Source organism: Mesoplodon mirus (genome assembly GCF_964341445.2).
Source record: "Mesoplodon mirus genome assembly, chromosome: 8".
Classification (NCBI taxonomy): Eukaryota; Metazoa; Chordata; class Mammalia; order Artiodactyla; family Ziphiidae; genus Mesoplodon; species Mesoplodon mirus.
This window is the reverse complement of record NC_138984.1, coordinates 34,674,217-34,702,176: the sequence shown is the minus strand read 5'-3', so window position 1 is coordinate 34,702,176 and position 27,960 is coordinate 34,674,217. Positions and strand designations below refer to the sequence as shown.

General features: G+C 37.3%; 2 protein-coding genes across 4 annotated transcripts in view; both read right to left on the bottom strand.

Moving 5' to 3' along the window:
- Positions 1-631: 631 nt before the first annotated feature.
- Positions 632-24,628, bottom strand: TMEM237 (transmembrane protein 237). Of its 3 annotated transcripts, none has more exons than XM_082630497.1 (13): positions 24,562-24,628; positions 21,581-21,612; positions 20,968-20,978; positions 20,003-20,059; positions 17,653-17,790; positions 9,263-9,383; positions 8,322-8,479; positions 6,672-6,795; positions 6,188-6,379; positions 5,021-5,094; positions 4,016-4,109; positions 3,069-3,190; positions 632-1,309 (listed from the first exon to the last, which is right to left on the bottom strand). In XM_082630497.1, the coding sequence occupies exons 1-13, from the start codon at positions 24,592-24,594 to the stop codon at positions 1,242-1,244; spliced, it is 1,224 nt and encodes a 407-aa protein (XP_082486623.1). In that variant the 5' UTR covers positions 24,595-24,628; the 3' UTR covers positions 632-1,241. The 3 variants fall into 3 exon arrangements, with proteins under 3 accessions (XP_082486623.1, XP_082486622.1, XP_082486624.1); XM_082630496.1 differs by lacking the exon at positions 24,562-24,628 and adding an exon at positions 24,329-24,467; XM_082630498.1 differs by lacking the exon at positions 24,562-24,628 and adding an exon at positions 23,570-24,143 and having other exon boundaries at positions 633-1,309.
- Positions 24,629-25,802: 1,174 nt separating this feature from the next.
- Positions 25,803-27,960, bottom strand: part of MPP4 (MAGUK p55 scaffold protein 4) — a gene marked incomplete at its 5' end in the record, with an annotated part of 39,248 nt that continues 37,090 nt past the window's right edge. The window contains one exon of the mRNA XM_082630491.1: positions 25,803-26,086. Coding sequence (XP_082486617.1) covers positions 25,895-26,086 — 192 coding nt within the window. The 3' untranslated portion in view covers positions 25,803-25,894. The remainder of the gene's footprint in view (positions 26,087-27,960) is intronic.

The window sequence follows — 27,960 nt, the reverse complement described above, 5'->3', positions numbered from 1 at the left end:
GATGACTTCAGAATTGCCAGTGGATTCACAATTCTGTGACAGAAGGGGAATTCCCTTTTCAGCAGCTCTGGCCTTACAAACAGCAAGATATTCCTAGTATGGTGTGTGTACCAAATTTAGACCTGTGCTCAGAGCCATCCGACTCCATCATCTATTTGTCACTCCTCTTCTGCTCCACAGCATTCAGTGGCTTGCTAATCAGGGCAGGCCCAGTTTTACTGAGGTGCTCAAGAGCCTCTGAGACACCTTTGCCCACAGTGAGCCTTAATGTCTTGAGCTCTAGGTCTCATACCAGTTGAGGCATCACTGGATACAGCTCTGAAGAGACCTCTTTGAGTGCAGGACCTACCTGAAGAGTGGGATTTCCGTGACAGCCAAAGATCTCTCTGACAAAGAGCCTGAGATTAGGTATGGTGAATTTCTACTCATACTTCTTGTCATGTAAAAAAGAAGCAGGGGAAAGGGTCTGCAGAGGTCAAGTGAGTGTTAATAGGCTCGCAGGCCTCTCCTTTATTCTCCTGAGCTCTTGGCCCACTTGGCTTCTCTTCTGCAAAATATGTTTTTTTAAAGCTCCCTAAATGATTCTGATGTGTAACCAGATACGGGAACTACTGGTACAGGTCTTCAAGAAAAATAAACTTTTACGATTATAAAACTTTTCAAATAAAGGTTACATTTCCTTTTTATTAGCCATGAAATAAAGCATCTTTCAAGCTAAATTACATTACATTAGACTTATTACATGATACACAACCACTGAACCAGTTTCAAAAAAAACAAATTTCATATTTCAATTTATTCAGTAAGGAGACATGAAAAATAAATAATGAAGGTCCTTTTTCCCCCCTTCTTCTCTATTCCCTAAATTTATGTTTAAACCTGATATATATTCTGTAACACTAAAGTTATGGCTTTTTTAAAAGTACTGTATACAGTACTTTTAAAGATAATGATTATAAATGCAACTAATTTGAGAAAACAGGAAATAAACACTTTCACCTGTTGGTTTCTACCTCAGCATCTCCTTTGTCATAAAGACAACAATGCTATAGAAATGAATGTTTGGGTATAAATCACAGATACAATTTTAGCATTTTCCGTAATCCTGAGAAATTCTTCAGTATTATATAATCGAAAAATCAATTCCAAATACATCTGTAAATATCTTATAAAAATACATTTAAAAACAAGAATGGGAAAAATTCTAAATACTAGGTAATTACTCTGAAGGTGAGTTGGCACTATGAAGAGGCTTTGATTCCTTTATCTTTATCAGGATATTCTTCCACATCAGAGGAGAACATCAACTCTGGGAGAGAAAATGAACAAATCACACTCAAAATGATTTCCCAGTATCTCAAAAAGAGTTTTATAGCTTAGTTATAAACAGTCTTTAAATATTGACATATTATATAATAATAGAAAGCCCTCAAGTACGAGTAAGAATTCTTGATAGTGAAATCTGATTTAAAAGGTGAACTAATGACAAATGTACATGTTTTGCATTTTGAGATATACAAGTTTTGAATGTATTATAAACCCTTGAAAAATGAAACATATAATATAATAGAGACAATATAATAACTCTTACCAGGAAATTTAAGTCACTTAGAGAATCCAGGATCATTAGACATCTAAGAGGTCTAATTCTATAGTGATCATGATAACCTAAAATGTAGGACACAGATGCAGTGGAGGACCTCGAACTAAGATGAGGTGTGTGCCAGGATATCTTAAATATGTTACCCTATTTAATCACCATAACAACCCTTTAAGCGAGTATTATCATCCTCATTTTATATTTCCTTTTTTTATCCACATGGAAATGTTACTTGACTCACATGACCCTAAAAGCAGGATTCTGGAAATATTTAGTAAGTAACACACACTTTGTGATTTAGACTGAATACCATACAAGCCAGCTGCATGCAGCTTTAATCCCAACCACAGTGCAGAATGTTATTAGTTGACATTTCTACATTTAAACTATTACTTAGCATAGACACATAATTTATTAAAATATCAGGAAATACAAAAAAAGAAAACCTTAGGAATTAATAAAATAAAGTCACCTGATGTAAGCATTAGATGAAAAAATCTTTGAATGACTAAAAACTATACTAAGTGAAAGAAAAACAGCAAAATACTTAAAGCCTAAGAAGACTTTTTAAAATACTTTAAATGTATCGAAAGGAATAATTAGTGAACAACATGAGCAAAGGTACATTTATGAATGAAAATACACAAGAAGATTACACTTTTTTATCTTGGTTTTTACAAATGGAAAGGTTGAAAAGATTCTCAGTTCCAAGACTTCTGAGACATAGGCTATAATCAGTTGGTCAAACTGCAGTTAAATGCTCAGGATGTTTAACAAATCAAGAATAAAATAACAACCAAAGTCCAGAAAATATCAAAGAGATTCAGGGTGAAACTGTGGAACATCTGCCAGGAAATACAACTTACAATACAAATACTAAGCAGTTCCCAAAGCTGCTGAAAAGACTAGCAGTTTGCTAATGTGACTCTTCTTCAGGTGTTCCAAGAGGGGTCTGAGGACTAGAGATTAGCAAATCTCACTTCACCCTGGGCACACTAAAGGTAGGATTACTAAACACTTCATTAGACAATGAGGAGTTAAGATTTTGTGGCAGGTAGAGGAGGAGGTAAGAATAAATTCACTTGAATAACAGAGGCTAATAGATGAAGCACGATTTATTTCACATTAAGAGATACTTTGATCAGAAAAAGACTAAGAGAAATGAAGAGTAAAAACTTCCTATAAAATACCTGAAGCGTTCCAAGAGAAGAAATGCCTCCAAAATATGAGAAAGGACCACAGAAACCCCTCATTAAGTATTCAATACTTCAAGACTACAGCTCTCCTATACACTCCTCCCTGCTTCTCGTGGCATTATGTTTCACCACTTTATTATTACTCTTCTTATGTTATTTTACTTTAAATATATCTTTGTTATTGAAATGTTGTAAGCTGTATCCATTAAAAGAAGATTTATAAAGTTATTATAGAAGATTTTAAGATATACTACTTTTTCTTTAATACATACCTTCACTAAGATCCATGCCTGGCCTATAAGACAAAAAAAGCCAAGATAATCCAACCAGAAGGGCCACCACCAGATTCACCACAATCCATGGCTGGAGAACCTGTTCCTCAACTCCTTCTGCCCTAAAGGTACAGAAATACTCATTAGAAATGTCTTCATTTTGGTCCATATATCCAGATATATCTATTTTATAAACTTTAAAAAAAATGAGCAGTCCTCACCCAGAGGAATAACAAGCATAAACTATAACTTCCCTATAAAATAACACCATATATATCATGAGAACAAAGGCTCAAATGTTCTTGAATTCTAAACAGATTTGCTTTGTACACAGATGTAATGGACATTTACTGTTGCCAAAGAATTTTTCTCAGTTTCCCTTCCAACTACTGTTAGTGCTACTCTTCAGTCATTCCTTTCTCTCTTAACCTCAAGCCCCTAGCCACTCTCTTCAAACAAGACTGCCCCTCTAAGTCTTGTGAGGTGGATCTCAGCCATCCTGTCACTCTCGTGGTTGGCCACTGATCGGCGGAAGCAGACTCTCCCTCATCCGCTCTCTTTGTGGCCTGCTTGGTTTCCTGACTCTATCCCAGGTACCCACTCCCGTCACTACTCTGCGGTATCAGGCTCCCTGATTGGGGGTGAGGATGTGGGGCTCCCCCAGTTCACCATGTAATGATTTATTTTAAAACCGTAACTTCAGAGATTTAAAACAGATTTTTTTTACAAAACATTTCATTAGAAATGCAGGAGTATACAACAATAGTTACCCATTAAGCAATGGAATTGGGGTTTTTTTTGCCATAATTTTGGAAACAAAAACAGGGCCCTCAATATTACTTATAGATGAAAACAAGTAAAAGAGTGAAAGGATAAGAACAGCACCATTACTCCCATCGTTGCTGTTATTACGATCAACAATTACTAATGCTACTGTGAATTCTTACCAGAGGCTACCATTAACAGAAGAAGGTGTGTAAAGGTGGATTCTATCACTTGTCGTTTGTTGACTCAGAGATAATATAAGAGCAGTAAAGTACACTGAGAAAAAGACAAATGAATTACTAATAATGTATTTTTAACAATTATTTTTAATTAATTAATAAAATTAATTAAAAATTAATAATTTTTAATTATTTTTAACTTATAGATTACTTTAAGGTCAAAAATAATCAGTACTTTGGGGAATGATGCTACAAAAAAATTTCACTTAGTCAATTTCAATAGGCTGGATAGTCTTACATTATTTTTCAAGAATATAGGTAGAGAAGGGTCTTTTGTTTGTTTGTTTGTTTGTTTTGCGGTACGCAGGCCTCTCACTGTTGTGGCCTCTCCCTTTGCAGAGCACAGGCTCCGGACGCGCAGGCTCAGCGGCCATGGCTCACGGGTCTAGCCACTGCGCGGCATGTGGGATCTTCCCAGACCGGGGCACGAACCCGTGTCCCCTGCATCGGCAGGCGGACTCTCAACCACTGCGCCACCGGGGAAGCCCGAGAAGGGTCTTTTGATGCTCACTATTTCATCATTAGGCTGACAAGAACCTAGAAGATCTTTTAAGAAATTAAATGACTTACTCATGGTCCTAAAATTCATTTTATTAATATTCTCATAATTAAAACAAAATTTATTCCAAATTACCAAAAAGATATAAAATAGTATTTGTTACTAAAATGCCCTATCAGCTCAATCTGTTTAATGTCAAGTAGAAAACACAAAAGTTAAATATTAAGCAATATAGAATAACAAACTTTTAAAAGTTATTTAGATAACCTCTATTAAAAAATAATTCTATCAAAATTATGCCTACCATGGTTTTTTAATTACAAATTCCACTGAATAAATATCTATATGTAATGTTTATAAGTAGCAATAATATAAAGTCCTTTTTAAAATAAAATTATACTCTTTCTGGTTCAAAGTTACACAGTTATCAAATTAAACTATTTACTCACAGAAAGATGCTAAAGCTGTTGGATCCAGGGCAAGAAAATTTCGGATTGCTACTGATGTTTTAGCAAAGTCAATCCTAGAAAATACAAAAGCCTCTTGTCACAGTGCAGTTGTAAACTTCTTACAAAACTGTACTCTCTGGACAATAGTTTCTTCCTTCTCTATTTTAATGCTACCACATGTGTTGTCTATTACTAAGCTTTAAGTAGCTACAGTTTATATTTAGCACACATGAAAGAATATCTTATTTACAAAAGCAACATAAAACATTTAACTAGAAGACTATTTTAGTCATCATTCCTTTAGAGTTAAGAAGAAACAAATTAAACTTGATTGGCAAATTTCATTAGATTCTATTATACCTCTTTCTATTACCCATATTATTGGGTTATAAGTTGTTTTCCTTAATGGGTTGAATTGTGTTCCCAAAAAGATATACTGAACTTCTAAACCCTGGTACCTGTGAACGTGACCCTATTTGGAAATAGAGTCTTTGCAGATGCGATCAACTTAAGATGAGGCCATTACAATGGGCCCTAATCCAATATGACTAGTGTCCTTATAAGAAGAGAAGACACACACAGAAGAGACTAGACTGTCATGTGACAACAGAAGGAGAGGTTGGAGTGATGCATCTACAAGCCAAGGAACACCAAGGACTGCCAGAAACCTCTGGAAGCTAGGAAAGAGGCAGGAACAGACTCTCCTTGGAGCCCTCCAAAACGGAACCAACCTTGCCCACACCTTGATTTTAGACTTCTGGATTCCAGAACTGTGAGAAAATAAATTCCTGTTTCAAGCCACCCAGTTCGTAGTACTTTGTTACAGCAGCCCTAGGAAACTAACAAAATACCCAGAGTCTTGTCTATACCTGATTCAGGTCATCTGGAAGATGTTTGGGACTTTCTGAGCTGATTATATTTGTATGAAATTTTGGACTTAGAGTTGATGCTGGAATGGGTTAAGACTTTGGGGGATATTTTTGCTCACAGTAGTTCCATCCCCCACCCCCACCCCCAAAAACAGAAACAGAATGGCTTTTTTAAAAAGTCAAAATAATATTAAAATGCTATAATTCTATTTTGAAAATGTCATAGTCAGGGACACATTTTGCTCAACACTTCCTCCTGAAGAAAAGTTAGAGGGATCTGCAGTCACAAGAGTCTTACCTGTCAAAAGCTGAAACTGTACTTAGAGCCAAAAGCAAGTAGAGAAGACTCTGGAATGGATATGCTAACGTCTTGTATTGTTGCAGAAGGTTTGAGAGGTTAGAAAGCTCGTCTCCTGCTAAAACATATATCACAACAATATTCCACACAGCACAGCCAGCCAAGAAGCCATGAGAAAAGAGACCAATCATCCTGAATGGAAAAGGGTTTCATTATTATACATGAATGACAAAAGTAAAAAGCTAAAACATTCTTCAAGTCTCTTCACATGTAAGAATAAAATTCAACATTTCACAAAAGATAAAAACAAGTTTTTCTTTTTACTACACTGATAGGCAGGTCATTTAACTCTAACTGAATGTTTAAAAACTATACCCACCACCATTTTAAGTTGTCAATTTTGTTAATAGTATTGAACAATCAACACTTTTTTAAAAAAATTATGGAACATTTGTTTTAAGAGAAGTCCAACAGAATCAGCCACCTGAAAGCCCGGTTCACTGACAGTGCAACATCTCTGGTGGTCCAGGAAGGCTTCACGTCCATCGACACGTCTATCTTTTCTGTGGTCTTTATCAGCTCTGAGCGATCAGCAGCCTGGAATCGCCCTAAGAACACAATACACAACTATAAACAACTAACAAGAGGGAACCCTGGGGGTCTTTCTTATTATTCTACACTTAAGAACCCCACACTGAGACTGAAATTTTGCTGTTTTCCTATCTAAAAATTCTCCCTGATTTGGTCCCTATTTCAGAAGGCTCTTTTCTTTCAGTTTATAAAACATACTATTTTTTTATCTTTAAGAAAAGTAAACAATGTCCATGCACTTTCTTCTCGACCCAAAAAGATGTTACAGTAACAGTCTTAGAAATCAATTATATTTAATGAAATACAATAATGAACTTGCAACTCAGAACAAAGTCTGGAAACCCTTAACATAACACAGCCTAAAAACCTCTAATTTAGAGACTTCACGAGTATTAAAGTTTAAATCCCAACACTATAAAAGTAAGTCAATATTTGAAAACACCTTAAATTTCTTAGGAAAAGATGACAGTTAGTGTAGCATGGCATTCTGTGATGACAGAAAAGAAACTGGCTGTTTCATACACTTGTCTTAAGAAGATGCCCATGGAAGGTACCAGTTCAAGTGTCAGCACTGCAACACTGTGAGCACAGCTTTATGTGTTTACTGCTGACGAGGAGGCTTCTCCTTCTCATTTATCTGCTGATCCACAAATGAACCTCAGGAAACAGGAAAGGTTCCATTATCCTTGCCAAACCTGGCTGTCAAGTACTTTGGAGGAGGAAAGATAGAAGACGTACGACACCTAATTTTCCCAAAGAAAAAGCAACTTCTGAGCAGACTAGTGGTAACTTTTATGACCAGTTACTTTAGTAGGGAAGTTTCTGTGCTAAGGGAAGCAAGAATAAAAATGAGGATTGAGTGATATTGCTTGAAAATAGACTGAAGTAAATTATGGCCACATGGTAAACTAGTAAAAGCCCTTAACTAGAAGTCATGAAACCTTGGTTCGAGTCCCAATTCTGCACTAACCAACTGGGAGACCCTGGGGGAGTCAGCCTCTCTGGATTGCAGGTTTCTCACTGGCCAATGACGCCAAGATCCCTTAGGTGGGTTTTTATGGAATCAGAATTCTAAAACAATTTATGTAAAATCTAAGTTGCAAATTTTAAGGACTAATCTTTATGTTTTAGATGAGTTCTTTAGGCAGAATATTCAAAGCATATCCTATGCAATTTTTTTGTCCTATGCAATTTTCTATAGCTAAAATCAAACTACGTGTGTGTATTTATGTTTATTTTTCATTAGAATCTTCCCATGAAGTGAAAAATTCTCCCTAAACATTATTTTTAGTGGTGCAGAAGATTTCATTGTATAGATGTGCCATAACTGTCTGAAATCATTCCCCTCCTGTTTTACATTTAGGTTTTTTCCAGTTTTTCGCTCTCATGAATAACAATGTGATGATTAGCTTTATGTACAAATTTTTATCCATCTTTTTGCTTATTTCCTTAATTCAGATTTCCAGAAGTATAATTCCCAGGTCAAAGGATATTCTTGCATAATTCTTAAAGAGCTCACATTCCAAAACAAAGACCTACTTACGGTTTTTTTCCACAAACACTTTCCCTACAGGCTGGCTAATACCAGTGGGTGCAGTCAATACAGACTGTTGTTCTGGACTACTTTGCTCATCAGTAATTATGTCTTCATCTTCAACTCCTAGCTCATTGGCATAATGTAATTCCGCTGGCTGGGTTTTCCTATAATCAGGGAGAAAGTAAGAAAAATGGATGATTATTAACTTTTTACAGACCCAAATAAGGAGGTACCTGTGAGTCTCATGGAAAGAGCCTTGGACTTGGGAGTCACAAAATTTGGTTTTTACTCAAATGGATCAGTTATTAACTCTTATGCACAGCAAGTCACTTTTATTTCTGTGGGCCTCAGTTTTCTCATCTGGAAAATGAAGTGACTGAACTAGATTCGTAAGCTTCTTCACAGATTTAAAATTACATGATTCTATATAGATATTAATCACTACTTGCAGAGTCACTTCCAAGTACAAACAAGTTATATAACTCCCAGTGTACTTCTTTAAAGAATACCATTATATTTTACCTAACACTTAATTTCCTATGTTAAAATAAACATTTTTATGTATTGCTAAAAAAATCATAATTTGAATTCTGTTAACATGAGAAAATAAATAATATAGCCTATTTTATTAATATTACCTTTAATTTTTAATATCTTTAATATGTAATATTTTTATTACTTATACAAAATCTTCTATTTGTGTTCCTCTTCTTCAGAGACAGCTCCTAAAATTTTTTATTTAAATACAATATTTTACTTTTCTCAGTGGGTTTTCTCTTTTCAAATTTATCCTTAGATTGGTTTAACTGATATTTTTGTACTATTACTTATCCTAGAGATATACAATTACAAGTATTTAATAAGACTTAGAAGCTGCCATTTGGGGGCTTGAAATTAAGCATCAGGGTATCTCTGCAAAATATTTAGAAGGACAAATAAATTCTTACTTTGTCTTCCTTCGAGGTTTTTGAATAGCTGGCTCCTCAGCTGGCTCCACATTGATACCATTTTCATTTGGTAATAAAGATGCACTAGAAGTCTTCTTCTGGGTAAAGGCAGTCTCCAATTCTGAAAATAAAGTAGATTAAGTTTTCAAATTACCAGGATGTAAAAAGGAAAGTAATGTACAAGACTTCTGCAAGACAAAAGATCTTTAAGAATTTTAATTGGCCCCCAATTTTTTTCACCATCTTACAAAGTTTTAATTTTTAAAATTTTACACCTCTTAACACTCAAGAGAAAGTTTGAAATTGTGATACCAAACAATATAGAAAAAAAATTAAGTAATCCAACACCCAGGGTGTGTCAGAGATCTCCAAGATTACTTCCAGGTTCTGTGATTCACTCAAAGGACTCACAAGTCATTTACACTCATGGTTACACTTTATTACAGGGAAAAGATATTAAGCAGAATCAGCATAAAGGAAAAAGCTCATGGAGCAAAGTCCAAAAGAAAACAGGTACAAGTTTCCAAGAGTCCTCTATCAATGAAGTCACACAGGATATGCTAATTCTTCCAGCAACAAGTTGTGACAACACATATATCGCTTTCTCTTCCAGGCAAGCTCATCAGACACTCAGTGCCCAGCGTTCTTATTGGGAGTGATCACATAGGCACCCTCTGCCGAGCACATACCAAAATTCTAGACTGCCAGAAGAAAAGCAGATGTTTAGCATAAATCACATTGTGTGCACAAATGCACAGTGAGCCACCCTGATAGAGAAAGCTTTATATCAATGTAGAAAATTGTTTACCAGCCAAGTTCCCAGATGCCAGTCAAGAGGCCCTCTAGAAAGTAGGCCTGTCCAGGCCTGCTGTGTTAACTCTTTTCTGCACACAAGGTATTAAGTTCAAGTGAGTCAATGGAAGTTTCTAACCCACTAGCAACTCTTCCTATCTGGAAATACAGTAAATGGAATGCCCTCAAAGTCCCGAAAATTCTATTTTAAAAAACACTTACAGCCTGGGCTGGAAATAAAATATAAGCAGTAGAGCCTACCACAGACGTTCTGAACAAAACAAAAATCAACAATATTTAAAACCCAGAAATTTAGAAAGCTGGACCTGTAGGGGTAGGTATATTCTAGAATGGCAGTCACAAGTACTCTTTGGCCTAAACTTAGTTGGGTCCTGAATTTTCTAAAAACAGTCATTTCTATTAATACCTTTTTTCCATAAATTATAAAACTATAATTATATAAAATTATATAAAAATATAATTTTTCATGAATTATAAAAATTATATTTTTTCATGAATTTTCATGAATTATAAAACTATATAGGTATACTGGTATCCATCTAGATTTTCAAATTGTACCCTAACTGAATTACTAAGAGAGTAGTATGTTTTTTTTGAATTTTTGAAATTTATTTTATTTTTTTTATACAGCAGGTTCTTTTTAGTCATCAATTTTATACACATCAGTGTATACATGTCAATCCCAATCACCCAATTCAACACACCACCACCACCACCCCACCGCCACTTTCCCCGCTTGGTCTCCATACATTTGTTCTCTACATCTGTTTGCATCTGCCCTGCAAACCGGTTCATCTGTACCATTTTTCTAGGTTCCACATATATGTGATAATATACGATATTTGTTTTTCTCTTTCTGACTTACTTCACTCTGTATGACAGTCTCTAGATCCATCCACGTCTCAACAAATGACCCAATTTCACTCCTTTTTATGGCTGAGTAATATTCCATTGTATATATGTACCACATCTTCTTTATCCATTTGTCTGTCAGTGGGCATTTAGGTTGCTTCCATGACCTGGCTATTGTAAATAGTGCTGCAATGAACATTGGGGTGCATGTGTCTTTTTGAATTATGGTTTTCTCTGGGTATATGCCCAGTAGTGGGATTGCTGGATCATATGGTAATTCTATTTTTAGTTTTTTAAGGAACCTCCATACTGTTCTCCATAGTGGCTGTACCAATTTACATTCCCGCCAACAGTGCAAGAGGGTTCCCTTTTCTCCACACCCTCTCCAGCATTTGTTGTTTGTAGATTTTCTGATGATGCCCATTAACTGGTGTGAGGTGATATCTCATTGTAGTTTTGATTTGCATTTCTCTAATAATTAGTGATGTTGAGAAGCTTTTCATATGCTTCTTGGCCATCTGTATGTCTTCTTTGGAGAAATGTCTATTTAGGTCTTCTGCCCATTTTTGGATTGTGTTGTTTTTTTAATATTAAGCTGAATGAGCTGTTTATATATTTTGGAGATTAATCCTTTCTCCACTGATTCATTTGCAAATATTTTCTCCCACTCTGAGGGTTGTCTTCTCATCTTGTTTATAGATTCCTTTGTGGTGCAAAAACTTTTAAGTTTCATTAGGTCCTACTTGTTTGTGTTTATTTCCATTACTCTAGGAGGTGGATCAAAAAAGATCTTGCTGTGATTTATGTCAAAGAGTGTTCTTCCTATGTTTTCCTCTAAGAGTTTTATAGTGTCTGGTCTTACATTTAGGTCTCTAATCCATTTTGAATTTATTTTTGTGTATGGTGTTAGGGAGTGTTCTAATTTCATTCTTTTACATGTAGCTGTCCAGTTTTCCCATCACCACTTATTGAAGAGGCTGTCTTTTATCCATTGTATATCCTTGCCTCCTTTGTCATAGATTAGTTGACCATAGGTGCATGGGTTTATCTCTGGGCTTTCTATCTTGTTCCATTGATCTATGTTTCTGTTTTTGTGCCAGTACCATATTGTCTTGATGACTGTAGCTTTACAGTATAGTCTGAAGTCAGGGAGTCTGATTCCTCTAGCTCCATTTTTTTCCCTCAAGACTGCTTTGGCTATTCGGGGTCTTTTGTGTCTCCATACAAATTTTAAGATTTTTTGTTCTAGTTCCATAAAAAATGCCATTGGTAATTTGATAGGGACTGCACAGAGTCTGTAGATTGCTTTGGGTAGTATAGTTACTTTCACAATTTTGATTCTTCCAATCCAAGAACATGGTATATCTCTCCATCTGTTGGTATCATCTTTAATTTCTTTCATCAGTGTCTATAGTTTTCTGCATACAGGTCTTTTGTCTCCCTAGGTAGCTTTATTCCTAGGTATTTTATTCTTTTTGTTGCAATGGTAAATGGGAGTGTTTCCTAAATTTCTCTTTCAGATTTTTCATCATTAGTGTATAGGAATGCAAGAGATTTCTGTGCATTAATTTTGTATCCTGCAACTTTACCAAATTCATTGATTAGCTCTAGTCGTTTTCTGGTGGCATCTTTAAAATTCTCTATGTATAGTATCATCTCATCTGAAAACAGTGACAATTTTACTTCTTTTCCAATTTGGATTCCTTTTATTTCTTTTTCTTCTCTGATTGCTGTGGCTAGGACTTCCAAAACTATGTTGAATAATAGTGGCGAGAGTGGACATCCTTGTCTTGTTCCTGATCTTAGAGGAAATGCTTTCAGTTTTTCACCATTGAGAATGATGTTTGCTGTGGGTTTGTCATATATGGCCTTTATTATGTTGAGATAGGTTCCCTCTATGCCCACTTTCTGGAGAATTTTTATCATAAATGGGTGTTGCATTTTGTCCAAAGCTTTTTCTGCATCTATTGAGATGATCATATGGTTTTTATTCTTCAATTTGTTAACATGGTGTATCACATTGATTGATTTGCATATACTGAAGAATCCTTGCATCGCTGGGATAAATCCCACTTGATCATGGTGTATGATCCTTTTAATGTGTTGCTGGATTCTGTTTGCTAGTATTTTGTTGAGGATTTTTGCATCTATATTCATCATTTATATTGGTCTGTAATTTTCTTTTTTTGTAGTATCTTTGTCTGGTTTTGGTATCAGGGTGATAGTGGCCTCAAAGAATGTGATTGGGAGTGTTCCTTCCTCTGCAATTTTTTGGAGGAGTTTGAGAAGGATGGGTGTTAGCTCTTCTCTAAATGTTTGATAGAATTCACCTGTGAAGCCATCTGGTCCTGGACTTCTGTTTGTTGGAAGATTTTTAATCACAGTTTCAATATCATTACTTGTGATTGGTCTGTTCATATTTTCTATCTCTTCCTGGTTCAGTCTTGGAAGGTTTTACCTTTCTAAGAATTTGTCCATTTCTTCCACGTTGTCCATTTTATTGGCATAGAGTTGATTGTAGTAGTCTCTTAGGATGGTTTTTATTTCTGCGGTGTCTGTTTTAATTTCTCCTTTTTCGTTTCTCATTTTATTGATTTGAGTCCTCTCCCTTTTTTCTTGATGAGTCTAGCTAATGGTTTATTAATTTTGTTTACCTTCTGAAAGAACCAGCTTTTAGTTTTATTGAACTTTGCTGTTGTTTTCTTTGTTTCTATTTCACTTATTTCTGCTCTGGTCTTTATTTCTTTCCTTGTGCTAATTTTGGGTCTTGTTTGTTCTTCTCTCTCTAGGTCCTTCAGGTGTAAGGTTAGATTGTTTATTTGAGATTTTTCTAGTTTCTTGAGGTAGGCTTGTATAGCTATAAACTTCCCTCTTAGAACTGCTTTTGCTTCATCCCATAGGTTTTGGATCGTCGTGTTTTCATTGTCATGTGTCTCTAGGTATTTTTTGATTTCCTCTTTGATTTCTTCAGTGATCTCTCGGTTATTTAGTAACGTATTGTTTACCCTCCATGTGTTTTTTTTTTACGTTTTTTCCCCTGTAATTCGTTTCTAATCTCATAGCATTGTGGTCAGAAAAGATGCTTGATATGATTTCAATTTTCTTAAATTTACTGAGGCTTGATTTGTGACCCAAGATGTGATCTATCCTGGAGAATGTTCTGTGCGCACTTGAGAAGAAAGTGTAATCTGCTGTTTTTGGATGGAATGTCCTATAAATATCAATTAAATCTATCTGGCTTATTGTGTCATTTAAAGCTTCTGTTTCCTTATTTATTTTCATTTTGGATGATCTGTCCATTGGTGTAAGTGAGGTGTTAAAGTCCCCCACTATTCTTGTGTTACTGTCGATTTCCTGTTTTATAGCTGTTAGCAGTTGCCTTATGTATTGAGGTGCGCCTATGTTGGGTGCATATATATTTATAATTGTTATATCTTCTTCTTGGATTGATCCCCTGATCATTATGTAGTGTCCTTCCTTGTCTCTTGTAACATTCTTTATTTTAAAGTCTATTTTATCTGATATGAGTGTTGCTACTCCAGCTTTCTTTTGATTTTCATTTGTATGGAATATCTTTTTCCATCCCCTCACTTTCAGTCTGAATGTGTCCCTAGGTCTGAAGTGGGTCTCTTGAAGACAGCATATATATGGGTCTTGTTTTTGTATCCATTCAGCAAGCCTGTGTCTTTTGGTTGGAGCATTTAATCCATTCACGTTTCAGGTAATTATCGATATGTACGTTCCTATGACCATTTTGGGTTTGTTTTGTAGGTCCTTTCCTTCTTTTGTGTTTCCCACTTAGAGAAGTTCCTTTAGCATTTGTTGTAGAGCTGGTTTGGTGGTGCTGAATTCTCTTAGCTTTTGGTTGTCTGTAAAGCTTTTGATTTCTCCATCAAATCTGAATGAGATCCTTGCCGGGTAGAGTAATCATGGTTGTAGGTTCTTCCCTTTCATCACTTTCATATCATGCCACTCCCTTCTGGCTTGTAGAGTTTCTGCTGAGAAATCAGCTGTTAGCCTTATGGGAGTTCCCTTCTATGTTATTTGCCATTTTTCCCTTGCTGCTTTCAATTTTTCTTTGTCTTTAATTTTTGCCAGTTTGATTACTATGTGTCTGAGTGTGTTTCTCCTTGGATTTATCCTGTATGGGACTCTCTGTGCTTCCTGGACTTGGGTGGCTATTTCCTTTCCCATGTGAGGGAAGTTTTCGACTATAATCTCTTCAGATATTTTCTCTGGTCCTTTCTCTCTCTCTTCTCCTTCTGGGACCCCTATAATGCGAATGTTGTTGCATTTTACGTTGTCCCAGAGGTCTCTTAGGCTGTCTTCATTTCTTTTCATTCTTTTTTCTTTATTCTGCTCATAGAAGTGAATTCCACCATTCTGTCTTCCAGGTCACTTATCCGTTCTTCTGCCTCAGTTATTCTGCTATTGATTCCTTCTAGTGTAGTTTTCATTTCAGTTATTGTATTGTGCATCTCTATTTTTTTGTTCTTGAATTCTTCTAGGTCTTTGTTAAACATTTCTTGCATCTTCTCGATCTTTGCCTCCATTCTTTTTCCGAGGTCCTGGATCATCTTCACTATCATTATTCTGAATTCTTTTTCTGGATTGTTGCCTATCTCCACTTCATTTAGTTGTTTCTCTGGGGTTTTATCTTGTTCCTTCATCTGGTACATAGCCCTCTGCCTTTTCATCTTGCCTATCTTTCTGTGAATGTGGTTTTTGTTCCACGGGCTGCAGTATTGTAGTTCTTCTTGCTTCTGCTGTCTGCCCTCTGGGGGATGAGGCTATAGTTCTGAAGGCTGGAAGTCTGAGATCAAGGTGCCAGCATGGTTGTATTCTGGTGAGAGCTTTCTTGCAAACAGATGTCATTTTGTGTGTCCTCACAAGGCAGGGAGGGTGAGTAAGTGTCTAAGAGAGTAGTTTTAATTCAACTATATTTACTGCCAGTAATGAAATAAACTGTAGAGTAGGTAAAGCTGTCTGAGGGTCATTTCTGTCTCTTTCCTTCTCTGCCCTCTTCTGTCCCCTCCTCTTAGTGCTCCCAGGCACTGTGGTATCCCATTTCAACTTGCATCGCAAAACTGTGCTCCATTCTCCTAACTTTTCTAGTTCCTGCCCTCTACTCCTATAATTCTTTCATCTAATAAGGATCTACTATCTTCTAAGAGGCAAGGAATTAGTCAGGGAAACTATTTTGTAATAATCTATTCCTTGGGGCTGATGTTAATAGGAGAGAGCTAATCTCCCAATCTTTGTTCCTTCCTTTGTTTTATTCTAACAATATCTATTTTCTTTTTTCTAATTATTATAAAAGTTATACACATAAAATATATAAAAATAAAACATAAATGAAGAAAGAAATTTTTTTTAAATCATACCTAATTCCTCCTTCTAAAAAACGTACCACTGTTGATACTTTGCTATAGCTTTCCATTCTTTTTACATATGTTTATGTATATACATATGGTCTGGATTGTATTGTGTCCCCCAGAAAACATATGTGCAAGTCCTAACTCCCAATACCTGTGAATGAGATTTTAGAAATAGGGTCTTTGCAGATGTAATCAAGTTAAGATGAGGTCATGCTGGATTAGGATGGGCCCTAAATCCAGTGATTGCTGTCCTTATAAGAAGAGCAAAATTTGGACACAGAAACACAGGGAAAAATTTGAAGACGGAGGCACAGAATGGAGTTATGCTGTCACAAGCCAAAGAATGCCAAGAATTATAAACAACCACCAGAATCTAGAAGAGGCTAGGGTGGATTCTTTCCTAGAGCCTTTGGAGGGAGCATGGTCCTGTGGACACCTTGATTTTGGACCTCTATCCTCTAGTATTGTCAGAGACTAGATTTCTGTTGTTTTAAGTCATTCAGTTTGTGGTAATCTGTTCTGGTAGCCCTAGGAAATTAATATAACATATTTTACAAAAATGGGATCCTTTGATATATACTATTTTATAATCTTTGTTTTTGACTTAACAATATATTGTTGATGGTTTTCCATGTCACTATTTTACTTTAACAATCCTTTTAATGTGTACTTGGTTTCTATTAAATGGGTAAAACATGATTTATCTAGGCAGTATCACATTGTTAAATATTTGGTTATTACCAGTTTCTATTCTTATGTTACAGTTAGCATTCTTTAATTACTGTAGCCATTGTAGTTACTTCTATTCCTGTAAGTTCAGATAGGCTATATCAATTTATACTTTGGTGTACGAGTATACCAATTTCTCACCAATACTTTTATATCCAACAGTTTTGGATTTTATAATCTTTAAAAAGCACTGCCAGTTTGATAGCAAAATAATGATATAATATTCTGTTTACCTTGTGAATAGTGCTGAGACATAGTGAGACTCAAAAAATGTTGGCTTTTGCTCCATTATATTACTGTAAATACAGAATTTTTCCTTTCCCCACTAATCTCAATGTCCATTTCATAATATACCAAATTCATATACATACCAAGATCTGAACTTTCTGTTTTGGTCCTGAATTTGTACCCCTTCTCATAATCTGTACAGATACGATCAAAAGAGATCCTCTAAAATATTCCTGACTTAACCCATTGGAGTTACTCTGGCGATAAAAATTTTAAGCAAAAAAGAAAAAACTGGGATATGGGTGGGGAAAAATAGGAACAGACAGGTTTTTAATCATACCCCCAAAATCACAACTGCTGTCACAACCTAACCTTAGTTTCTTTACATACCAAGAGGTAGCTTCGTCTTCTTCTGTCTCCTTTGAACAGGAGCTTCTTGATGTTCTATGAGGTCTTTAGTTGGTGGCTCACTGCCCTCAGGTGGCCTGTGAACAGCAGTCTGAACAAGACCTTCCAAAGAAGCACTAGCTACAGAGAAATGGAGTTGGAAAAAATTGGGATAACTTGAGCAGAGATTACTACGTCTTAAAAATACAGGGAAAGGGGGAACTGGAATGTTTCCTATATAATAACCTCTTCTCTTACAGAACTAATTGTGCCCTAAATCTTGATTTCCTCCCTCCTCACCTGTAACTTTGGGCTTTAAGTTGGGAAAAGAAATAAATGAGGGAACAAGGAAGAATGAGGAAGCAAAGAACCAGGGGGCTAGAAAGAGGAAAGGCAGGAGGAAAACTGCTTCTGAACTTTCAAAAAGGTGAAAATGTAAAGGAAACTCTCACCATAGGGAACGCTCTTGTCTTATGCCTTGAGAATTATCAGCCTCTATATAGTTTAGTCCTTCATTAATAAATTAACACATGATAAAGTCATCATGGATAACTGGAGTTAACAGATAACTTAAAAATCTCTTCATCTGATCATTCATTTCAATCTCTCCCCTCATCAAATCTTTGAGCAGATTTCGACCCATTTTGGCAGATTTGAATTTTACTTCATTACATTCACTACATTGCTTCTTCACAAAAGAAGAAATACAAATGAGTGAATAAACAAATGAAAAGATGCTTAACCTCATTAGTATTCAGAGAAATGGAAACTAAAATAAGCTACTTTTTGCCCACTAGGTTGACAAAAGGAATTGAAAGGTTGATATTTTCCAATGTTCTCAAGGATTTAGCAAATGTGATACTCAAACTCTGTTGGTGGCAAGAAAATAACAACTCCCTTGAAGGCAATTTAGCAGAAATTTATCATATTAATAATGCATAGGTCCTTCTGTCTAGCAGTTTTACTGCTAGCAATCCATCCTATGGAAATATCTCTTCTTCCCCACCACCCACTATTTTATGTAGAAGAACTGCAAATTGTAGGAGTGAAAATTTTGAAGTACCCTAATTGAAAAACAATTTTAATAAAAGCCTAGCAATGCACCTCCTTTTTTGTCTAGAGCACTGATTTTTTTTCTCTTTTTTACAAGAAAAAAAGCTGGTAGCTGGGATAGAGCCCTACCTCTGCTACCCCAACTCAGTCTTTATTGCATCCTTCACCAGTGACCTTTCTAAATCCACATGTACATGTCTGTACTTAATTGTGAGTATGTTTTTAGTACCTAGCATTTCAGTATCTTTGTGAATCTAAGTCTCTCTGCCTCTCTTTTCTTTTTGTTGCATATCTGTATGCCTTTCTCTATGCATCCATTTCCATTTCTCTCTTTTCCTCCACCCACCATGTATTCCGCCATTTGTAAGGCAATGATAAGCTAATACAAGTTTCCAACCAGGTATAAGGTATTATCAGCTACGAGCTTTAGGAAGTTCATCCAGCAGTCATGGGCAGGACCGACTAGGGTAGAAGAAAGCTAGAAGTACAGAACAATGTTGGAGGCTACCCCAATAGCTCAGGTGAGAAGAAGAAAGGAGCTAGGCTAACTACGGTCGTGACAGTGGAAATGACAAAGGGAAAGAGACGTAAAAGATACTACAGAAGAAGCAAGCTTGTGAGAGGCAGCAAGTAGAGTGAAGCGACCAGTGAGAGGTGACTGAGGTTTCCAGCCCCAGTCAGTGGGAGAGTGTGTGTGTGGGGGCCATTAACAGAAATTTGTAAGTAAGCAGTAAAACTTGATTTATTGTTGAAAGTGATGATAAATTCTGGACGTGCTGAGTTTGAGTTACTGACAGAATGTCCAGGATTATCAGTGAATGGGACAAAAAAAGTTCACAGAACTTGCTCATTTTTGGAGCTTTAATACCTGGATGATATGGCCCTGGCTTCAGACTCATGTTCTAATGTAGAGACTCTCTGAGTGAAATGAGGGATCCAAGAACCTTGTGTCTCTAAATCCAGTATCCTGTTCAAGGGTCTGGAACCAATCATAACTTAAGACAACTTGTGTTATCTAGGGATGAAAGACCTCAAAGAGTCCAAGAATGTTGTGGAAGTAAGATCTGGGGCAGCATAACCCTTTATTACACAAATGTTTCTATCTAGAAACTCTTCAGGCTGCCCACTACCTTGACCCTCACTGCCACCAAGAATCCCACTGCTTCAAAGTGAACTGGATTCTATCCTTAACACAGCAGTGACTTGGGACTAGGGCCTGGCCTCTCACTGATCTGTGATGTTTAGCATGCCTGATGTCCTGGAAAAACTTGTGATCCCACACAACAAGAACACTTCTTACCTACTGTGGGTTTTGTTCTGGGCTTCTTTTTCTTAGGATGACTAAGTGGAATATCATCTATAAAACAGAAAGAACAACAGAAAAGGCTGCCTAAAATTCAATGCAGGGAAAAGTCAAAGGGGAACTTTTAGTAGGGAAGACCTTTCCCTCTTTTCCAGCCTATTTCTATACATTAGGGGAAGAAGGCAAGAGACTGACAAAGTCAAAGGGAGCCCATAGTATAGTACCGGTAGCTCACGGCTGGTCAGTAACGTTATAAACTGTGACAGAAAGTGGGCTCACCAAATATTCATCTGATCCCCTATATTTCCCAGCCCCCTTGCACTTAGGTGTGGCCTATGACTGGTTTTGGCCAATAGGCTGCAAGATGAAGTGATCTGTGCCTTTTGGGGGCCAAAACATTGAAAAAGCCAGTGAGTAACCCTCCAGCTTCCCCTTCCCTTGCTGTGGCAACTGAGGAGGTCTCACATTAAGATGGCAGAACCACAGCATGGAAGCAGCCAGGATCACTACATCACTAGTGAAGAGGTAGAGAAAGGTAACTGTCCTGGATTGTTGCTACAATGGACTTTGCATTAACCAGAAAAACCCCGTATAATATTAAGTAACTGAGATGTTGGGGTTAGTGTGACATAACCCAGCCTATCCTGATGAAATGGGACAAAGGAAGATGTAGTCCCTATTACGGAACTGTAAGCTAGCCAACAGTTATGTTCTAGGTGACTCCATTCAGGGATGAATGCTTTTTAATTTATAAGGTCAAATATCAGCCACATAACTAGTGTTATATATCAACCATCCTTTAAAAACAGCAGTCATAGGAGATTACTATGATAAAAAAAATTGTAGCATTATAAATTATACTATTCAGGTTCAAGTTTAAGAGAAAATGAAGGAATCAAACTAACTTTCAAACACCAAATACTGTATTTAGAAAGTTTTACATTAACAGTGAACTAACTCACCTTGATTAGCACTTTATATGACACCGACCAAATTTAATCAGGACAGAGACAAAAAGAGAAACTCTGTTAATTAGAAATCTAGTATATTGTTAGACTGAAAATTGACTTAAATCATTACAAACTTAAAATAAAATTAGCTTTCACACAAAATCAGCTAGTTTACAAACTAGCTTATTAATTATCAGTAATAAGCTGTTTAATAAGACTAACAAAGTAACCCCAATATTTTCTGAACCTACATATACATATTCCCTACTGTCTATTAATAAAGTGGATTAAACAGATTAAGAACTCTTATTTTGTCACTGATTAAAATCAGCTTAAACTCTGAGGAAACTATTCTAGCAAACAAAAGAGGATCAGAATTCTGATAAACAAGACATTAAAACATTAAGAATGGATCCATTATCCTAACATGTGGACATTTAGTCTCTGAAACAGAGCATTTAATTGTAACTGCTATCTTGATGATTCAAGAATTATTCATCTTTAAACTTTCAGGAAGTCTCTTCTGAATTATTATAATTGTGTAAAAGTACTAGTCAATTTTTTTCACTTTACTCACTTTGCATTCTTAAAACTCAATAATAAAATTACTGTAAATTATTTTTACCTTGGCACAGGTGGAAGGGCTCGTGGAGGACGCTATGGGAAAAAGAAAAAGAAAACTTCTTGTAAGTAAAAACCTTAGAGCATCTTTACTTCGTGTATTTCAAATTTTTGATAATCCTACTCATCAAGTGAAACCCAGGAGGTACTGATGAGAATCAGATGGGCAATTTTAATTTGTCCTATCACTCCTGAATTTCATATAAAGTTCCTTCCTTCCTATATTCCTTAATGTCTACAGACCAGGCTCTGTTCTAAGCATCAGGGATATAGTAATGAACAAAACAGAGGGATCCTTGCTCTTATGGAACTTACATTCTAGTGGTTAAGTATTAGACAATAACATTAAGTATATATATTTTATATATATATATGGAAGAGAAGAATGAGGAGTGCTACTTTAGTTAGGAAAAGTCTCTCTTTAGTTAGGAGATATTTGAGCTGAGACCTGAATAAGAAAGGAGCCAAAGGGGAGCAAATACAAAGTCCTTTATGGGAGACTGGGCTTAGAGAGTTCCAGATAAAAGAAGGCCAATAAGGATGAGGCACAGTTATCAAGGCATGGGCAGATTAATTAGGAAGACAAAGGGAAGGAGCCTGGATTTTTTTAAAATTGGGGTATAGCTGCTTTACAATGTTGTGTTAGTTTCTACTGTACAGCAAAGTGAATCAGCCATATGTATACATACATCCTCTCTTTTTTTTGGATTTCCTTCCCTTTTAGGTCACCACAGAGCACTGAGTAGAGTTCCCCCTGTGCTATACAGCAGGTTCTCATTAGTTATCTATTTTATACATAGTTGTTATATATGTCAATACCAATCTCCCAGTTCATCCCATGCACCCCTTCCCTCCTTGGTGTCCACTCGTTTGTCCTCTACGTCTGTGTCTCTATTGCTGCTTTGCAAATAGGTTCATCTGTACCATTCAAAAGGGATTAAAGACCTAAACGTAAGACCAGACACTATAAAACTCTTAGAGGAAAAGATAGAAAGAACACTCTTTGACATAAATCACAGCAAGATCTTTTTTGACCCACCTCCTAGAGTAATGAGAATAAAAACAAATGGGACCTAATTATACGTAAAAGCTTTTGCACAGCAAAGGAAACCATAAACAAGACGAAAAGACAATCCTCAGAATGAGAGAAAATATTTGCAAATGAGGCAACTGAAAAGGGATTAAATTCCAAAATACACAAACAGCTTATGCAGCTCAGTATCAAAAAACAAACAACCCAATAAAAAAAATGGGCGGAAGACCTAAACAGACATTTCTCCAAAGAAGACATACAGATAGCCAAGAGGCACATGAAAACATGCTCAACATCACTAATTATTAGAGATTTTGTTTTAATTCAATGGGAAGCCAATGGAGGTTTTAAGCCACATAGTAACATACTTTGAAAAAACATACTCTGAAACGTACAGTGTGAAAAACGCATTTTAGGGCAGAAAGAAAAAAAAACTTATAAATGCTATTTTACATGAATAAGAAAAGTGTTTGCAGTTCAGAGAAATTACAGTTAAGTAGCACTCTGGAATCTTTCAAAATAAAATACTAACAAAAATGCCTAGAAATCAGTTTAATGTTCCAAGTATCTCAAGCTGGTTGCAAAGGACATTGGTTTAAAAAGGTTAAATTTTAAACACTCGTAGTTTGTTCCACAACTGTCCCATTTACCTATCCATTCATTCAAAAAGTGTGTTAATACAAATGCTAAAAGATTAGGACAAGGCCAGCTGTCTTAACACTATCCAGTAGTCAAAATTCAACCAGCAAAGAAGGATAGTTATTGTTCTATCTATCTACGGAATGGTATTGTTCTAAAGATGCTATGGACCGCTTTCTCACCAAAGACTCAGTTCACACGATAACTCCACATTTCAAAAGTCCCGCAAAAATGACGTATCATCCATCCAGAAACCCAACCTCGACACTCCTCAAAAGTAGGACGGCCCAACTGAACTGAAAGTAACTAAGGCTCGCTTACCACCTGCTTCTTCCCCATTCCGTCTAAAGCTGGGCTGCCCGGCAGCCGCTAACTCCCAGCCGCGGGTCGCTTACACCCCGCCCGGGTTCACACCCGCCCAGCGGGCTCCGCGCACAGGCGCAATGCGTCATCGAACTGCGCCGCAAAGGCAGCTCTGGCCCGCAGCCTCCTCCATCAGGGTGGGAGCGAGGGAGAGGGCGGAGACCTGGTGTGGCTTTTCCAGTCTACTCCTGTGGAAAAGGGGGCGTCGCAGTCAGGGCTGACATGCCCGGGAGGAGAGTCTCCAGCGGGCGTGGTGTAGCAATCACGATTTTTCCCATGGTTTCCCAAGTGGTTGCGGTGATTTGTTCGAGGGAAGTGAGAGAAGACCAGGATTAAAAGTCCCCGCTGGCAAACAGCTATCTCCCGGGCGGCTAAAGGCCCTCCGGGAGGAGTCGATAAAGAGACCCTCTGCGGCAGGCCCCGGACCCGGAGGAGCAGGGGCGGCAGCGATGTGAGGCGTCGTCATGGCAACATGCGCACTCAGGCCCCCGGAAACTTCAAGCCTGGCACCTCGCCCAGCTCCTGGGGTTCGGGTCCGGCCTTGGGAAGAACTTCCAGCCCCCACCCCCAGCCCTATCCTGTGAGCGCCAAATGGGCCGATGAGCGCGCTCCCCGAGCTGGGCTCTCCCCTTCTAGTCCCCAGCATGTCGGTGTCCGCTCCGCCCCAGAGGTAGCGGCTGCGTTAAGGCAGCGGCCAACGCGCCCCTCACCGCTCACCGGGTGGTCCTCCTCCACCCGGAGCCCTGAGTCCGCCCTCATGGCGCTGTGCCGGCCGGGCTCCCTCGGCGCAACCGCCGCCGGCCCGAGCCTGGCTCCCCGCAACGCCGCGGCCTCCGGGACCTGCGGGAGGCGGGGGCTTCGCGGCGCCTAAGCCACAGCCCCTGGGCCGGGTCTCCGTCCGCCCCCACGTTGCCAAGCTCCGCGTTCCAAGGCATCGGAGTTAGACTCACCCGTTTAGCCACCAGGCGCGCGCGCGCGCGCATGTGTGTTGATACAGGCAGTTATCACATTCTCCCCAGTTGCGCGCGCGCGCGCGCGCGCGCGTGTGTGTTACAGGCAATTCTCAGATTCTCTCCAGTTGCTTGTGTGTGTGTGTGTGTGTGTGTGTGTTGATACAGGTAATTCTCAGATTCTCTCCAGTTGTGTGTGTGTATGTGTGTTGATACAGGTAATTCTCAGATTCTCTCCAGTTGCTTGTGTGTGTGTGTGTGTTGATACAGGTAATTCTCAGATTCTCTCCAGTTGTGTGTGTGTGTGTGTGTGTGTGTGTGTTGATACAGGCAATTCTCAGATTCTCTCCAGTTGCTTATCCTCCATCCAAAGAAGTACGGCATAAAATCAAATCCGGGATCACATGAGTGTTAAAAATGACTTAATTTTCTTCGTTTTGTTTGGTCGGGTTTCTTAGAAAAATAACATTTATTCACTTTAAATTTTAAAACTACAGATGTTTTGAAGCATACACTCTGTTTTATAGTTAAGAAAGAGCAGAGGGATGGCATGGATGTGGAAAAAGTTAGGGAATGATGCAGAAGATGAACAGATACTAGGGCAAGAAGAGCAACTGGAAGTCTCAGGCTTAAGGAAGTTAAGAAAAACAAGACTTCGTGGAATAACATCCTCATCCCGTGGTTTTCTCATATGTTGGTCTCTAGCACTAAAATCCATTGCTCTTTCCTAGTTTAGGCATAAATGTAGATACTGGCTTTTGGGAAAATTAATGATTGTTGCAGCCCTGATCAAAAGAATAATTTTTCCTTGCAGCCTAATGTGTAAAATGAGAGCAGTGCTGTTTCTGTAAGTTTTGATGTTAGATGTGAAATATGTATATTAACCCTTCTTTCTTGCAGTTAGTCAACTAGGTACTTTTTGTCAAATCCATGTTTATACAACAGAAGTTTCTTAAGGTAAAATACAGTTTCTGAAATTAAATACGACGTATTTTATTTATGAAAGCTATTTTTATCTGAATCATACAAAAGCCATGTGAAATCTGTGAAAGGTTCTCTTACTCAGTGACTTAACATTGTTCATATTCCTACCAGTTGCTGCATATGAGGTAAAGGAATGCATTTTTCCCTGAAAGCCAAATAGATAACTCTACATAACCATACAATACAGGTTTTTTTCAAATAAGATTAATTAACGAACTGCAGTACTTTTAAAGTTGCACACACTATAATAGGGCAAATACAATAGTGCTGTTTTAGATTGCAGCTGTTTTCCCAGCTCTCTGTAATAGGTGAACATTGTTACAACTCCAGTATTAAGCAGAAGGCCTCCTTAAGATTCAGTATCAGAGGAAACCCATGTTGCTGGTACCCACTGAGGCTCCTCCTGAGCTTTCTGAACTGCAGACAACAACTGGGCACATGCATCTTGCAAGCTGTCATTCACAATCACGTGATCCAAAAACTGGCCAAACTGAGTCTCCATTTTTTGGGCTAAATCCTCCATCTCTTGTAGATCTTCATCCTTTAGGAGAAATCGAAAAATATGCATAGCAAACTTAATGAGACAAATAGAAATAATATGCAGTTTGTTATTTCTGTTACATTCAGTTGTATAGCTGTTTATAAACACCATTATGTCATATAAATGTCCTCCATTCTATACCACAAAGCTTTTGTTTCTATCTTTAGTCTTACTTAATGTCTCCCAGGTCAGGTTTTCACAAAATTGAGTAACAGTTTGTAGACAGACCAAACCTCTCAACTTCCTATTTGGACTTAAATTATCTTACTCTATTATCTAAACACTTGAAGTTCTCAAATCATATACAACATAAAACCAAAGAAATTTTACCAGTTAAATATAAATAAAACTTAAAACATAAATTTCAAATGAACATTAATCTGATAAGAATGACATTATTTTGCAGATACAAAATGGCCACTTTGCACATGAGGATGGTATGAACTGGTTCTTCGAAATGAGGCATACCTTTATTACTCTTTGCTTCATGTGGCTGAATTCACCTATAATATTGTCTATTTCTACTATTGTGAAATGTTCGTTGAGTCAAGGTCATTTGGCCTTCACTTGGCACTAATGCATTATATTCATTGCTACTATTTTCTTATTTGTCCACAATAATTAAAATAGTACAACTTATTGCTAATGCAATCATAAACACAAACATAAATACAGGCACTGAGATCTTGTGGCAGTACTCCTTTATAAGATGACCAGAAGCAATTTTGTTAATTTTTTAGATTGCCATAAAAATGAGAACAGAATTTGAAATACCCATAAGACTCAGAGAATATATCCACAGACTCCACTGTTCGAAATGCAAACTGGAGAATCAAACTTTCATACGGTAGCCATTGAAAAAATAATGAAGATAAAAATAGAGAGATAAAGGATAATATAATGATACCTCATGTTCCCATCAGTAACACATATACTAAAATTGGAATGATGTAGAGATTAGCACGGCCCCTATTCAAGGATGACATGCAAATTCGTGGAGCAGTCCATATGTTTAATTTGAGCTTTGCAAGATGAAAAAGTTCTGGAGATCTGCTTCACAATATAAATAGACTTAACACTACTTAGCTGTACACTTAAAATGGTTAAGATGGTAAGTTTTGTGTTTTATGTTATATATTTTTTACCACACACACTTACATGCACACACAAACAAATGGATGTAATATCTTGATGTAGGTGATGGTTACCTGGGTGCATACACATGTAAAGAGTCATTGAGCTGTACACTTAAGATTTATACACCTTGCTGAATGTATGTTATGATTTAAAATATTTAAAGTATATTTAACGAAAAAAATATATATGTATATCTGGGAAAAAGAATAACTGATTAATCCCACCTGGCTTGGCCCCTCTATTATTGCTATAATCATTAATAAACATCCTTTGTGTTTTAATATATATTTATAAAGCTATCTCATATTACAGATGAGATAATTGACTAGAGCATTTCAAAGTAAATTCAAATGCTTTTGTAAAATAAATAATCTATTTAAAATACACACACCCAGGGGCTTCCCTGGTGGCGCAGTGGTTGAGAGTCTGCCTGCTAATGCAGGGGACACGGGTTCGAGCTCTGGTCTGGGAGGATCCCACATGCCACGGAGCAACTACGCCCGTGAGCCACAGCTACTGAGCCTGCACGTCTGGAGCCTGTGCTCCGCAACAAGAGAGGCCTGAAAGGCCTGCGCACAGCGATGAAGAGTGGCCCCCGCTTGCCACAACTAGAGAAAGCCCTCGCACAGAAACGAAGACCCAACACAGCAAAAATAAATTAATTAATTAAAGAGCTGGGGGAAAAAAAGATAAGAAAAAGAAACGAAACAAGAATAATATTAAAAAAAATAAAAAAA

What these genes read in the sequence shown, in the direction of transcription:
- TMEM237 (XM_082630496.1), bottom strand. Translation starts at nt 24,370, where the DNA reads ATGAGGGCGGACTCAGGGCTCCGGGTGGAGGAGGACCACCCG. An exon ending in CAGAACAAAACCCACAGTAG is followed by an intron (nt 17,791 to 20,002) that starts GTAAGAAGTGTT and finishes ATTTCTCTGTAG; the next exon opens with CTAGTGCTTCTTTGGAAGGT. An exon ending in AGGCATGGATCTTAGTGAAG is followed by an intron (nt 1,310 to 3,068) that starts GTATGTATTAAA and finishes TTTCTCTCCCAG; the next exon opens with AGTTGATGTTCTCCTCTGAT.